Source organism: Peromyscus leucopus, chromosome 10, assembly GCF_004664715.2.
Source record: "Peromyscus leucopus breed LL Stock chromosome 10, UCI_PerLeu_2.1, whole genome shotgun sequence".
Classification (NCBI taxonomy): domain Eukaryota; kingdom Metazoa; phylum Chordata; class Mammalia; order Rodentia; family Cricetidae; genus Peromyscus; species Peromyscus leucopus.
The window spans coordinates 49,844,089-49,860,640 of NC_051071.1; the positions used below are offsets into that span (position 1 = coordinate 49,844,089).

The 16,552-nt window shown below is 37.8% G+C and overlaps 1 protein-coding gene across 2 annotated transcripts in view; it reads right to left on the reverse strand.

The window, feature by feature from the left end:
• The window catches only part of Arap2 (ArfGAP with RhoGAP domain, ankyrin repeat and PH domain 2), a 186,498-nt gene that overhangs the window by 74,220 nt on the left and 95,726 nt on the right, over nt 1–16,552 (reverse strand). For both annotated transcript variants that reach the window (XM_028868146.2, XM_028868144.2), the window contains exons 12-19: nt 15,722–15,807; nt 14,387–14,569; nt 13,783–13,957; nt 13,220–13,354; nt 4,128–4,272; nt 1,740–1,842; nt 894–1,092; nt 656–719 (exon numbers count right to left, since the gene is read on the reverse strand). In XM_028868146.2, the coding sequence (XP_028723979.1) occupies nt 656–719; nt 894–1,092; nt 1,740–1,842; nt 4,128–4,272; nt 13,220–13,354; nt 13,783–13,957; nt 14,387–14,569; nt 15,722–15,807 (1,090 nt within the window). The remainder of the gene's footprint in view (nt 1–655; nt 720–893; nt 1,093–1,739; nt 1,843–4,127; nt 4,273–13,219; nt 13,355–13,782; nt 13,958–14,386; nt 14,570–15,721; nt 15,808–16,552) is intronic.

Sequence of the window (16,552 nt, forward strand, 5' to 3'; positions counted from 1 at the left end):
CTCACACTCACTAACACAGTGTTCTCATTCACTCTCTCATAAACTTGATTATTTTTCTTCAGAGGATTTATAATTGGTAGGCAATGATGAAGAGTAGGGTTTTGTTTGTTTGTTTGTTTTGTGTGTGTGTGTTTCCTTTGGGGTTCTGTTATTAATTTGTATCATTTCCCCAACTACAATACTTGCTTTATGAGGGCATACTTATGAGGACAGCGATCTTGTTTATTTTCTCATCACTCTAGCCCTAACAAGTCAAGTATCCTGATGCATAGGAGATGCTTAATTAATAGTTTTTGAAAAACTAATTCAAGAAATCAAGTTCTAGCTATGAATGACTCACATGCACAGGCCATTCCTAGTCTTACACACCCTAAAAATACACCGATAATCATCAAATTCCTATCATATACCTAAATGAGAATGTCCCATGTCTACAGGAAACTATAAAAATCCATCATGCTCCTTTGTCCTAAGACATGAAAAATTGTACCTTTTTTTTTTGCTATACTCTGTCCATGATGAAAGCCTAACACAGTTTATATAAATAAGAGTTTCTCAAATTTTAAGATAATAGTTTTTCTCTTAAGAGCTTTACCAAAATATCCTACTGTCTAACTGAGAATTAGAAAGGAAAAAAATACCAAAAGGTACTTACCTCCCTTTTTCTACTAAGAGTAACACATCTAATTTTTCTCCATTTTGAATCATTGTGCTGATTGCTGGAAAGATAAAAGGATGAATATTTCTTTTAATGTTAAAATATGCTTAAATACACAATTAATACAATTTAGTCACAAGTTTGGGGTTAAGGCTTCCAAATTCCATGTGAAGTTGCCATTATCACATGCAATCAGGAGGTGCATCCCAACAACAAGGTGTAGGGGTCCTCTTACTTAGCTCCTGAAGTCTTCTGAGGTGCATTCTCTCTTCCTGAGCTTCTTGCGTTTGAAGGCAAAAACACAAACTAGACTTGTCCATAGCAAACCAGCCTTTTCTCCACTGGTCCAGGGCATGGCAGTCTTTGTAGAAGAGTTGACCAATCAAATCATAGTCAGCTTCTGTTAAGTTTTCAGCAACAAAGGGAACAAAATGCTGTTAAAACAAATACAGAAAAGTAAGAAAGACAGTGAAAATAGGAAAGCCCTTCCCTATCTACAGATAGAGGGGAAAATGGAAAACTTATCTTCGTTTTCCTATTTTAAAGGCTCTTAAGTAAATGCCAAATTCAAAATAATCAGTTAAAAATGCTATGAAACACAAAGTAAACAGGTAATATATATTTTTAAATAGCAGCACCATATGCCTTGTTTCTTATTATATATGCAAAATAGTAACTATTCTTTCTTGGTTTGTGGAATCATAGAAAAGGTCAGGTTCCCACGAGTGCTCCATTTATATCATTTGCTAAATCTGTTCCTTTCCTCATGTACATTGGGGTAAGTAATATACCCATGAGAAGGTACAAGAAAAAAATGACTTTACAATAGGAATTACTCCATCTTAATCATCAAAAATACAGAGTTAACTCATAAGAATGATTTTTATCAATGTTCTACGTGAACTTGTTTTTTGCAGGGCCTGGAAGTCTGCTTTTAACCTTTTTTGATGGCCATCTTTGAAAATATGAAAAAATTTCTTCCTAGAATTGTAGTTAAAATTGTCCATGGATTTTGAAACTCAACTATAGACCTCGAGTTAAGGATCTTTCCTGGACCTAGCAAATATAAAAATTTAAATACCTTGGCTATTGTCTCTGTCCATTTTCTTTGAATCTGAGATGTCTCAGCTCCAAACAAAAAGACACGTTCTGAGGGTAAGTAGATCTCAAAGACAAAGATGGGCCTACAACAAGCATAAATAAAAAGACAGCGCCACACAGAATTAATGAATATCACTTAAAACATTAAAAAACAAAAGAAAAGCAAATTAGTTAATAATCAGTTTTTATGACATTGACAAATGTTTAATAGAAAAATAGCACGTTCAACTAACTCTCAAGTAGGATAGATTGGTCATTATGTAATAATGACAACAGAGGTCTTACAATTTAATATAAATAACATCATTGCAAAATCTCTTTTTATCATAAAAATTACTAAAATCTCTGTTCATAAAACTGTTTTTTTTAAATGTGTATACATTTACATTAACTATACTGTAAAACAAAAACAGTAAGAAGCGTTCACATCAGTGTGTCTCAGGTTCATTCAAGTTTTTAAATAAGTAAAATAGGTTATATAAATAATTCTTAATCCTGTAATTTCAACATTCTGCGACCACGAAAGTACTCAAATATATCTCAAAATTTATCTTTTAATATGATATTTAATATGTTTAAGGGTTGTGGATGTTGCTCAGTGGTAGTGTTCATCTGATATTTAGTTTATTTTAACATGAGCCAATAATCACTTTTCTTTTTTTCTCATCTTTTTTATTTTTTTCTTTTCTCATCTGTTTTATATTTTTAATTTTTTAACATTTTTCTCTTTATTTTACATATTGACTATAGATTCCCCTACCTCATCTTCTCCAATTTCCTCCTCCTGACTCCCATCTACTCCCCTCCCAATCCCTCACTCCTCCATCTCCATTCAGAAAGGGGCAGGCCTCCCATATGCTTGAACCTAGCATGGCACATCAAACTGTGGTAGGACTGAGCTTTTCTCCCTGCATAAAGCTGGGCCAGGTAATCCAGCATGGGGAACAGGTTCTCAAAAGTCAGTTAAGTGCCAGGGACAGGTCATGATCTCACTGCTAGGAGCCCTACAAACAGACTGAGCTACAGGACTATCCCACACATGCAGGCTCCGTAACTATTCATAGCAGCATTATTTGTAATAGCCAGAACTTGGAAACAACCTAAATGCCCCTCAACCAAAGAATGGATAAGGAAAATGTGGTACATTTACACAACGGGCTATTACTCAGCTGTAAAAATCAATGACCTCATAAAATTTGCAGGCAAATGGATGGAACTAGAAAAAATAATTCTGAGTGAGGTAATCTAGATCCAGAAAGACAAACATGGTATGCACTCACTCATAAGTGGATATCAGAAGTAAAGTACAGGATAAGCAACCTACAATCCATAGCCCCAAGGAGGTCTAGATAGCAAAGAAGGCCCAAAGAGGAATACATGGATTTCCCTGGGAAGGGGAAATAGAAGAGATCTCCTGGGTAAACTGGGGGTGGGTTGGGGGGATGGAAACTTGAGAAGTTAATTGGGTGGGCTGGGTGCAGGAGGCAATTTGTGGGTAGAATGGAGGGCTAGGGAGAAACCTGATGCCAGGGAAACTCAGAAGAATCCACAATAATGATCCCAGCTAAGACTCCTAGCAACAGTGGAGAGGGTACCTAACCTGTCCATCTACTGTAATCAGATTGATAACTACCCTAATTGTCATCAGAGAGCCTTTATCCAGTAACTGATGGAGTCAAATGCAGAGATCCACGGCCAAGCACTGGGCAGAGCTCTGGGAGCCGTCCTGAGGAAGGGAGGAGGGATCCTAAGAGCCAGGGGAATCAAGGACATGACATAGGAACCCACAGGGACAGCTGACCTGAGCTTCTGGGAGTACACTGACTCTGGACCAACAGTTAGGGAGCTTGCATGGGACCAACCTAGGTGCCTTCTGCATATGTGTGACAGTTTTCTTCTGTTTTGTTGTTGTTGTTTTCTTTTCGAGACAGGGTTTCTCTGTGTAGCTTTGCACCTTTCCTGGATCTCACTCTGTAGACCAGGCTGGCTTTGAACTCACAGAGATCTGCCTGCCTCTCCCTCCTGAGTTCTGAGATTGAAGGCATGCACCACCACCGCCTGGCAGTTTTCTTGTTTTATAAATGATATCATTTAAACAAATATATGATTCCTGCTTTTAGTCTACTATTTAAATTTATCAGAGAAACAAAAGTATTTCAATGATCAACAATGTAGTGTTATAGTATTAACTACTTTTTAGAGAATTTCATATGGAGGTTTCAGTTGAAATGAACTGGCTGGAAGATACCATAGAATCTTTTTACAGGAAGCAAAGGAAGAACATGAAAGATAACTAAATCCTCATCACCTGGTACAAGGACTACCAATCCCTTTCACCTCCCAGATAGATGTTCAAGGGTAGACATACCCAGTATTCAAATAGAAGTCCTCTTTATGGACAGCCAGGCAGATAACTTCACTGATGTTAATGGTGCCATTAGGTGTGGTACACTTGTCATTTTCGTAGTAACTCAAGAAGCCGCCTTCCAAAACACACCACTTTTTATTTAACTCTAAGAATATAAAACAAAGTAAATAATAAATGGAACTATAATATAAACTTTTTAAAAATAAATCATGACTGTATTCCAATAAAGAAATGGACAAATTCCCTATTTTAGAAAAGAAACATCAGACTACTTCATAGGATATAAAGTTGACACTTTTGCTTGCAAATAAATTCTCATCTAATATTAAAGGATATACCAGACAAAAATGAATAGTAAAGGATATACCAGACAAAAATGAATATGACATTGATGACCAGAGAAGCAGGCCAATTCATAAAGTGAAAAGCTGCAACACAACCATGTAACCACAAGGACTGTGGTCTTCACAGAGGATATGGAGAGAAAAAATAGAGCAAAAACTAAAAGCACATCTACTGAGTCAGAAGGATGTAAAAAAAAAAAAAAATGCTCCAAATCCACAATGTCCGTAGTATCTTATTTAGAGGTCAGCACATCATGGATAGGGTCTAAATTCGACCACCATCACCTGATACAATAAAATTTTATTGTTACAGTGATATTTGTTCCTTATGGATGGCCTGTGTCCCATTTGCCACTTCAAGGACTGAGCTAATACAAAAATTATCTGACCCACAAAGTTTAAAATATTGCTATGAGTCCTTTTAAGAAAAGGTTACTAATCCTTGATTAGGTCTATAGAGCCACAGAAATAGTTTAGCTGTGGAAGATACTCACGTATGAGTTTTGTACATTTTTATTACTTTAATAATTATATTTGAGAGAGTAAAGATAAGCAAAAAAGGAAGACAGGGAAAATTAATTCAACGTGAAAGTGTAAAGGAACCCTTTACTCCTCTGGATCCAATTTATGTCTCTTGCTACCTGAGAGTGACCCAATTCAGTACAGCTGACTGAACTTCCACAAGAGGAATATGTACCCAGAGATTAGAGATCTAAGACAGACCTTGAGTCACAATATTAAAACAGTAGATGAACTATGCTTAGGATCAAAACATATAAGCTTAATGTGCACTAAGAATTTCTTTCGTAGTTTTTTGTTCCATGTTTTTGTCTTCACAGCACACCTTTATCAGATGGAAAGCTGCACTGTACCCATCACAAATCACTTTGTAATGTGATTTACAAAGGAAAAACATTTTGATAGGAGGAAAGTATATTAAAGACTAATCCATTCCCATTCCCTCCCCTAACCCCCAAGCCAATGGTACTGTAGGACACAAGATCTAATTTCTAAGGGAGCGCGCGCGCGCGCGCACGCACGCACGCACGCACGCGCACACACACACACACTCAGAAAAAAGAACCTACAGTTCATAAAAAAAAACAAAACAAACAAAAAGAATTCTTCTGAAAGATGACAGATGGTACGTTCAAATGAAAGCAATCACAAAGAATGAAGCAATGTCCTGCAAGGTTCCAGAAAGGGTCGATGGGCTCACACTTCATGAGTATAGAATGAGAAGAGAAGAAATTATATTTGGATTTGTCCAGGTAGGGCCACTCCCAAGCCCTACCTCCCCAACCCCCATCCCCACCACCCATACCCACCTCCAAGCCCCATTCCCATCCCCCATTCTCACTCCCACCTCATGCTAAGTTGCTAAGCAACATCATTCCTAAGCTACAAGAAAACTGGGTCTCTTACTCTAAAAAGAGTAAACAGGTCAAATTCTAAACTATGACTTAAGCACTGCCTGAAGTCACAGTAAAGCTTACTACAGGAACAAAGTGACTACATGACAGTCTGCTCACGAAACAGAGTAGCTGTCAATTATCTTGCCACATTTAGCAAAAGATTAGAACCAGGACTTACTCACGTAGACTCATATAATACTCTGCAAGAGGCTGGGTTCAGCCTTCTGGCTGACTCTAACTATTAAAAAAAAAAAAAAACTAGAGAGAGGGTAGTTCTCCCAGAGCCCTCAGGACAGCCTTGGGGACACCTGGATTTTAACCCAGTAATGCTGATGTAACAATTGATGCCAGAAGTATAAAGGGCTATACTTCTGTGGTTGGATGCCAATTGTGTGATAATTGGTGAACATGTAAGTTCAGACTAGCATGATAATCACATAATCAATAAATGTTAATATTATTTTTAAAATTTTAAACTTGACAGAAAGTATCCAGTCTAAAATACTTTGAGGGGGAAAAAAAGAAACCTAGACATCAGTAGACTTTCAACGTTTGATTTGGAAGTTTAAGTTGACCTTTGTTAAGAAATACACACTCAGGTAATTCAAATAAAGGAAATTTCTGAAAATAATAATGCTGTGGGATGTTCTGTATGGCAAATGTGTTGCTCTGATTGGTTAGTAAATAAAACACTGATTGGCCAGTAGTCAGGCAGGAGGAAGTATAGGTGGAACAAGGAGAAGAATTCTGGGAAGTGGAAGGCTGAGTCAGAGACACTGCCAGCTGTCACCATGAGAAGCAGCATGTGAAGATGCCAGTAAGCCACGAGCCACGTGGCAAGGTATAGATTTATAGAAATGGATTAATTTGAGATATAAGAACAGTTAGCAAGAAGCCTGCCACGGCCATACAGTTTGTAAGCAATATAAGTCTCTGTGTTTATTTGGTTGAGTCTGAGCAGCTGTGGGACTGGCGAGTGACAGAGATTTGTCCTGACTGTAGGCCAGGCAGGAAAACTCTAGCTACATAATAAGAAAATAAAAAGCATGAGTGAGAGAAAGACAGAGAGAGAGAGAAAAAAACACAAATATAAGGATAAAACACTAATATTTGTATTGTATGAGCTATATACACATGGACATTCTTCATGCATTCTTCTAAGTTTCCACAAGTCTCAAATTAAGTCAAAACAATGAAAGAAAAAATCCATTGACTTAATTCTTGAATCTTCTTTTATCCCTTCATTGGACTCTTAAGAAAGAACAGCAATAAGAAGCTAAGAAAAAGACGATACAACATTTGGAAAAACAGCAGCCAGAAACCCTGAGGCTGGCAGGACTGACATACGCAGAAAACCTGAAAAGGAGACTCAGGAACAACCAGCAGAATAAGCCCTCCATGGCCCTGGGAAAAGGGAGTTAACAGAGGCATGGTCAGTGCTCAGAGGAAGGCGATATGTTATTCCAGGGACTCAAAATTCTGAATCACAGTATATATCCTGTGCCATTACAGAATTAAAAAAATGTCCTGAAAGACCAGCAATTTTTAGATGAAAATTATTTTCCCTAAAAGTATTTTTAAAAAGAAAGCCTATATATTAACAAAAGCAGGTCATGAACTAATTTGAAAAGACAGATGACGGCAATAACCTTCCTAAAAGAAGAAAACGAGGATGACACAGTGTCTGTCACAAAGGCACACAGTGCCAGAGATTCCTATTCCACACCAAGTCTTCACTGCAGTTTACAATCCCCTTAATGGGAAATGTGTTTGGAATGAAAGTCATGTAGCTGCCCTTCACCCCCCATGAGGAGCCATGGAGGAGCAGGACATTCCCAGAAGTGAGCAATGAGAGAAAATTCCATCCTTCCCCCAGCTTCTACAAAATAGTTCTTCATGTTTGGGGAGCAGGTTTCTATTGTAGCACACAGATTCAGAGCTACAACCACCCAGGCTCCTCAGACACAACAGGAGGAAGGAGCCACAGAAATGGATAATGGGGCTACCCTACCTGGCCAGGTGATCAGGTTAAACAGGATGCAGGAAATGGAAAACAAAACTACTGCACCCAGCAGAGGTCAGCCCCTCATAGTCCTTCAGGACTCATGAGATTGTTCCTCTCTCAGAAGACAACTGGCAACCATTCAAAGGCCTTAAGCACACAGTGCCCAAAGGAATGATGCACAGAACAAATGTGAATGCAGAAGCTAATTAGGTAATTTCTAATGGGAAACAAATGACAGGTCTCTTTAAAGAGGGGGCTCCAGAGAAATGTGGGCTTGAAGGGAATCAGGGCCATAGCTCTGTCGTGTCTATAACATCACTTAGTTTGGAAATGGGCCAGAGGTCAGACAAGCTAGGCATGGTTCTTGTCTTCGAAAGTCATAGAATAACAAAGGTGAGATAGGAAATCTTGACATTCCTGTTGATTTTGGAAAGCAAGGAAAACCCATGAAATTGTGGTTGTCCCTGCCTCCAAAGGACTCTTCTCTGCTACAGAAACCAAAAGCAGTTTTTGCAAAAGGTCCACCAAAGTGAAATCAGGGCATATAATAGGTGACTCTAAAGACTCAGCTGCTTAACAGAGAAGGGTCTGTATGTGAGGTGAAAGTGAAAGATGGGGTTCTTAACTTCTCTTCAGTTGGATGTTTGGGACAAGGAAGACAGACATTCATGTAGGATTTATCCAAACTATATGCAGTTCCACAGGCACGCTATTTCAGTATTCCATGGAGTGAAATGGATGTTCTAGTTTAGAACTGGGGAGGTCAAATGAGGTCTGGAGGACGATGCACCTACACTCAGAAGCCAACAGGAATCCAGAAGCCGCTGTGTAACATGAATCTTAAAAGGTCTTATTAATAAAAACAAACCCAGAGCCAGGTATTGGGGTGAACGCTGGAAGATCAGAGAAACAGAACAGGCCACAGCTAACTTCACCTTGCCAATTCCTCAGCTGATCCTTTTTCCTCAGACTGGAAATCCAAATGGATCTCAGCTGAACTGCTGCTCAAAAGCCTAAAAGCCTATCCAGGCTCTAGTTCCTGGTTTTCACGCCTTATAAACCTTTTTGCTCCCTGCCATCACTTCCTGGGATTAAAGGCATGTGTCGCCATACCTGGATGTTTCCAGTGTGGCTTTGAACTCACAGAGATCCAGACAGATCTCTGCCTCTGGAATGCTAGGATTAAAGGCATGTGCTGCCACTGCTTAACCCCTATGTTTAATATTGTGGCTGTTCTGTTCTCTGACCCCCAGATAAGTTTATTGGGGTGCACAATATATCAACCACACTGCTGTGTTTATATTGAGCCCTCAACAGCTCCTTCCCTCACCCCCAATTCCATCAGTTTTGATCATGTTCACGGGCCAAGTATGTTCTACCTATTTGATAGGTATGAATCCACTGAGCCTACAGAATGACATCAGTTCTGTGCCCAAACCACTGTCTTGTACCCTTTTTATAGGCATAGAGATGGTAACTAAGCTTCCCTGATCACATGAGTAATTACTATTAGTGGGGAGGAGCTTTCAAACAAGTTGTCTTCGAAGTCATAGAATAACAAAGATGAGACAGACAATCTTGACATTCCTGTTGATTTGGGAAGCTACCCTTTAACCACTGAGCAAAACACCTGTATGCATATTACATGGTCAGACCATATGACCACTTTTAAAGTGTCATAGTAGAGAAGTCCCATATTCTAATATGTGTGTGCACAATGAATCTGAGATGGTAAAGGCAAAGCTATTACTTTCCAAAACCATGAAGTCATTTCCTAAAGTGATGATATTCAGCTCCCACTTATGAGAGGAATATGCACCAGTAATTTTTCTCATTTAAATAAATATGCTTCAGCCTTGGAAACATATTTTTTAAAGAAATGTAAACAACTTAGGCTTTTCCTAGAATAAGGGACTTTAAAAATTCTTCATTAATGTATGAAATTAAGTATAAACAGAACAGAATAGGAGTCTCTAGAAAACCCTATCAGCCACTTTCTTTTTAAAACCCAAAGGCTGCACAAACTAATCAAAGCCAGATACCAGGGGAAGCACACAGGGTTGAGGAAGGGAGACGGAAAACAAAACCAGGATGCTATTATTCAGCTCTGTGCGGAGGTATAACAAGGCTATCAATCTTTCTTTTCATGAACACTAAACCGAGAAAAGAAAAAGCAAAATACAGATCTGTCTTCATAAGCAAGAGCTACAAGAACTTGAGATCTGGAAAAGCCACTTTGACAATGTGAAACCTCTGTGACTCTGAAGAATGCATGCATTTCATTCCCAGACTCCTGTCTTCATGTTTAATCACTTTGTTTTCTGCCTGGGCTGACAAGGGCTGATGGAGTAGTGCTGTCCAGTGCTTGCCTCTCAGAGGCAAAGGTGACAGCCACACTTTAATCTCTACATCTTTCCAAACGATTCATTTTCTTCCCATAAAGCTGACATTCAACAATAGTAGCAGCGCCTCCAAATCTTGAGAGGGCCAATAACAGGCCCAGAAACACATGCTTATTCAGAGTTCTGCTTCCACTTCTTGGAGGAGCTTTTTCTTAACAACATATGCTTTATGCCAGCAACTGTATTTTTTAATGTGAAAGTTTCCCCATTTCTGTGCAGGAGTGATGATATCCATGACAAGACTCTCAATGCCTGCCTGAAACTTAGAGGATACTGGACCCTGCATATCATATTTTCCAAAGAATACATAAAGTTTAAATTATAAATTAGGTATTGTGGGAAATTAACAATACATAATAATATAACTATAAAATACTTCAATAAAAAATTTAAATCTATAAATTTTTCTGGAATTTTATTCAGTTAACTTTTTTTTCATCTTAGTTGACTACTGACAGTTAAACTGAAATCACTGGCTAACAATCAAACCACACATACAATCAACGACTACTAACAAGTGATTTTGATATTTTTAAGCACCTAATAACTTTCTTAAAGATACAGTTGTTCATTTCACAAACATTTCTCATGTGGTAACTAAGTGTTAACATTGAATTGGACACCAAATATTTAATGAACCTGAACAAAACAGAATCAATGCACAACTGATCCCTCACTCCTCAGGGAAGGAGAAACAAACAAATGACGAAGGGGTTGTCTTGGACATGGTAAGGGCCACATTAGAACTGCACAGCATCCTCAGAAGGTGATGACCTAACAGGGTAGAGGACATTTGCATAAAGTGACAGAGAGACCTTACTATGTAGCAATGAGCCAACCCCTGAAAAATAAGATAGTATCACACTGGAGACAGGACTTCCAGATGTGGCAGGAGGAAGAATACAGCCTTTTAAGAAATAGCCAGAGCTATGGAGCCAGTCATGGGCATGTAGAAGGAACACCCACAAATGAAGAGTGCAGCCAAAGACAACTTCCAGGTCTTAAACACAAGTACCAGGGCACATCGGCAGTGGGAGCCTACTGTCTTCCCTTGAGCAATGGATGAACGGGACCTGAGTTCTATTCTGAAAGGAATTAAGTCTGTTTTGGTTTTTTTTAAAGATCACAGTGAAGCTAAGGTGGATATAAGGGGACAAAAAGGCAGTTCTATGGCATAGGCAGGGCCTGGGATAAGCAGAGCTGGGCTGCTGTCAGCAGATTCGGTTTGAGCGTGAATCTATAAACTGTGCCAATAAATTAGATAGAAAAAGACATTCAAAGAATATCTTACCAGGAGGGAATTTTTAAATGAAATAATTTCTAGTGCACTATGTAACTAAATCTTAGATATCTGCTTGAAATTACTTTTAGAAAAAAATTCAGATGAAAAAAAAAAATAAAACTAATTAACTTCCATGTATCATCAGCCAGCTCCGCATATCCATGGGTGCCAAACCCGTAGATCTAAATCAATTACTAATGAAAAATACCCCAAATATTTTACATCTTTACTAAATGTACACATATTTCTTTTCTTGTCAGTATCTCCTACCAATATTAATTAGGTAGTAACTTCTTTCAATGCATTCCTATCATGTAATATAAAAAAATCTACAGATGATTAGAAACATATGGGAGAAAAAAATGTTAAGTAACATGTGAACACTGCTCCTCCTCTTTATGCAGGGGACATAAGTATGAGTAGTCAGTTGAGTATCCACAAAGGTCCTGAACCCAACACTCTGTAAAAACTTAATCACATGGACCAAGACAAACTTCTTTCAGTTTTGATGTGAAATGTACCTCAAAATACTTAAAGTTAACTCCTGAAATCTAAAGAGGAAAACTCCGTAATAAATTTTTAAAGCATAAAATGTGCATTACTCAATTCCAGGGTATTTTTTAAGCATGTTTGAATAAAGACCTTAAAGAGATCTGATGAGTCTGTTATTAGTCTAGACAATAGTTTATTATATTGAAAAACTGAAAGAAAAATTTCTGTTTGATGATCTTGCCTTGATCTGTACTAAATTTAAGACTGAAGAATGGCTCTAGAACGCTCTAGAAATCAGGAAAGGTATTGGCAAGTACTTTTGTTTTTTTTGGGGGGGGTGGTATTATGCAGAGTTTAATAATTGTTTGATTTGATGCATGGTTTACCCTCACAAACCTTTGGTGAAGCTTGTCATTTATTATCCCTTGGGTCAAATAAAAGAAAACAATAAAAATCACTGCATTGTTTAAAAAGAATAACAACCATTATATAGCTTAAAGCAGAAAACAGTGTTCATTCCTGCTGTCCCCCATCAGAAGGCAGTCACAGTGAAGAGGCTGTAACACAGCCAGGACTGAAATACTGAATCAGGACTGGCTCCTTCCTCCTTCCTGGGAAAATTACTGAACATCAGTTTGGTCTAGACTCTATGTGGCCAATTACTGAGCACAAAGCCCTTAAAGCAAATGTGACAGGATAGGTTTTTTTGTTTTGAAGAATCTAATGGTACACAGTTTAACCTAATTTCTTCTTTGAGATATATAACTTAAAAAAAAAAAAAAGCTTAAGAACACTGAATAAATCTGAAATTAAAAGTGCTCCAAACATCTGGAAAAAAATCGATTCAAGAATCAATATCCCTCAAATTTATAATTTCTTAGATTTAAGATTCTTTTTTTCCTTTTTGTATTAGGAACATTTAATTAGTACAGCCTATGAAAATATTCCCAAGTCCAAACAACAACAAACAAACAAAAACCAAAACAAAAATAACCCCTAAAACCTGAAATCTGAGACAATTCTGGTCTGAAGCATTTCTGATGAGAGATACTGCAAAAAACTTATAGTGAATAGTCACTACAAACGAGCAAACATCAGGTAAAAGGTTTTAGCCAGAGAAAAAAATCTAAGAGGGAGGAGCAGGAAGGATACCTTCAAGTAGCTTTTTCTCTGTAGAGACTCTGGAAGCAGGAGCAGGGGCCTGGTATAAGAAGTCACAGAGGAAGGTGGACTGGGCAGCCTCCTGACTTGAACCTCCCTCAGAATGAACATCATGCTGAGGAAAGTCTAGAAAAGGCAAAAAAAAAAATTCACATTTAAACCCCAAACATAATAAAGTTCCTTTTGTTTAGGAATTTGTGATGGAGTTTTGAACTAAAAGAAAAATAATTCCTGATTTATGACCAAATAAATACAGAGAGATTTATTTTGCTTTGTATAAAATTTGCAAATAAGCACTTAAGCCATACTTACTATTCAAATATGAAAACAGGATTTAATTTTGGAAGAAATGATTATGTCAGATTAACTATTTTAATCTTCCATTTATAAGATTAAAGGACATAAAAGATATACAAATCCTATACTTTTTCTCCTGTAAAGCAGTACTTTAGTAATTATGTCATTTTCTTGGTTGAAAAATTAATATATTTGTGCTTCATTTTTTTTCAGGTATATATCTGAAGAGAGCAGTCAGTATAGGGTGAAGGACAAACCTGAGAACTTGTTGTGGTAGAGAAATTCCATCTGCAGACTCTGCCCAGCCTTCTTGGCCAGCAGGTAGGGGGTACTGTGCACAGGATCTCCTGTCGCACACATGACATCTGCTCCACTGAACAGCAGGGCCATCGTTTCCAGAACATCTGGCTTTACCACCGCAGCACACAGAGCCTGGCCATTAAAAAAACATACACCATTTATGGGAAGTGAATGCCAGTCTAGCTCTTAAAAGGAATGCAAGTTCGACAATGTATTTATGAAGCCTGTATTTCTTTTTTTCCTATACTAATGAAAACAATGACCTGAATCAGTGAGTGGGCATCAAAGGTCTACACTGCATTGGTTAAAGTCATAAGTTAATGCTTCAAAGTCTCAGTCCACTGTCTTGGTTCTAGGATATGTTCTTTCTGAACCTTCCAATCCATCATGGACGCTCTGGAAGATTTGTTCTGCTATTATTCTGTAATGGCTGGGGCTAAGAAAATTAATACATTTCAAATGTAATAAATTGTCCACTAAATGATCTACACTAAGAATGTTGATATATATATACATACATATATATATTACAATTTGTGCATAATGTTATATTTAATTCACCTTATTTAACTCTTCTTTGGTCAGAGATGCTAAAAGCGTCTTTCTAAATTTTCCTTCTTTGTATTTCTGGGTAATAAAGATTTTTCTCTTTTCAACTGGTGAATCCATGTGCAATTCTTCTTCTTTTTGAAGGTTACCAGCCCAAAAGTCATTAGCTCTCTTGTTTCCGATGACAATAAATAGCTGAAATGGAAAAGGCAAAAAGAAAATGTATTTCATTAAATGTGTTTGAACCTTCAAAATTGATTTGCATCCTAAACTAAAACCCAATTCAATATAAAATACAAGAGAGAGCATGAAAGCCTGTGTTCTTAAGGCATATGATGAGAGACAGTGGGCAGCAGACATTATTTCTACTGCAGCATCAGCTGGGAAACTAAGCACACACCACACAAATGCAACAAGAGCAGTCTTACTGAACACATATTGAGACAGATTCATTTAAATGATTGTGTAGCTAGTCTGTCTCAAGGAGAGACAGTGGAACAGGAGAGAAAATAGAGACAGAAACAGTGAAATAGAACCTGTAGGTTAATGACAAAGCTCAGCACAGATACAGAATGGTAAATTCTGCCAAATTGCTCCATTTCCTTTTCTCATACTTTTCCATATGAGTTAAAAAAAGAAATAGAGTTCTCACTTTCATCAGAGTTGCCACACCTTTACATCCTGAGTATCATTAAAGTTCTTTGTAGTCTTTATTTTAAAAATAACTATCTAATTTGAGAAGCTAAGTGTCATTTTTATACCATAGTGGGAATTTCATATATGAACTTTGTAGCAGGAATCTTAAAGAGTCTTATTAATAAAATCAAACCTGAGCCAGGTATTGGGGTGAACTGGGAGATCAGAGAACCAGAATAAGCCACAGCTACCTCACTTCGCTGGATGCTCAGCTGGTCTTGGTTCCTCAGACTGGAGGCCTCTGAGTCCTCAACCAGAATGTCTCTCAGCTGAACTGTGCTGCTAGAAGCCTGAAAGCTTAACCAGCCAAATGCTGCTAGTTTCTGATCCTCACCCACTTTCTGTTCTACCATCACTCCCTAGAATTAAAGGATCACTTTCTGAGATTAAAGGCGTGAGTCACCATGCTTAGCTGTATCCTTGAACACATGGATTTCTGCTTCTGGAATGCTAGGATTAAAGGCATGTGCTATCACTGACTATCTTAAGTATCTAGTGGCTTTTCCATTCTCTGACCCCAGATAAGTTTATTAAGGTACACAATATTTTGGGGAACACAATACCGCCACAGAACTTCTTTATAAAAGCAATCACTGCCTATTGCCAATCTCATCCAGTCTTTGTTCACATGGCCCAGTAAACAGGACTTACCTCAATGAGCTCATTACTCCAAATACTAGCATCCATTTTCAGACTTCTAACCTTAGAGTCTTTAGGGCCCAATGATCTATGTTGTCCTAAAGGAGATACAATTACATTTCCATTTTAATTTGAATGTGAATTTTTTTGCTTTGTTTTTTAAAATGTGTATTGGAGGGCTGGAAATATAGTTCAGTGGTTAAGAGCTTGCCCACCTGTGTGAGACCCTATGTTCAATTCCCAGCAATGCCCTCCTTTCCCAGCCCATACACATATGTGTACATGTGAGGGATGTTAAGTTAGTAAAGTACTTGCCTTGCATGTAAAGACCTAAATTCAATCCCCAGAAAACACATAAAAATATCTAGGCATGGTGGTCTGTACTTGTAATCCCAATGTTGGGATCCTTTGGGTTTGATGGCCAACCAGCCTAGATAATTTCTATGTTAGTGAGATAACTTTTCTGACAAAATTAACTAGCTAACAAACTAACAAAATAAGTAAATAAATAAATGTGGATGCTACCTGAGGAACAACACTGAAGGTTGTCCCCCAACGTCCACATGAATGTGTGCACCTGCTTAAATACAAACACACACAAAATGTGTACAGGTATGTATGCATGTATATATGTGTACACATACCATCAATTTAAAGCATCCCAGTACCTACTCTCCTAACTGCCCAAAACACTAAGAGTATTTATGGTGGTAATACAAAATCAAAAGCATACCAACCAAAATGGGTAACAATTATTAGCTTTGCCACAATCATGTATTTCCATAAAACTATACTTCAAAAATAATATACATGTATGTATATACATATGTAAGTACATAGACC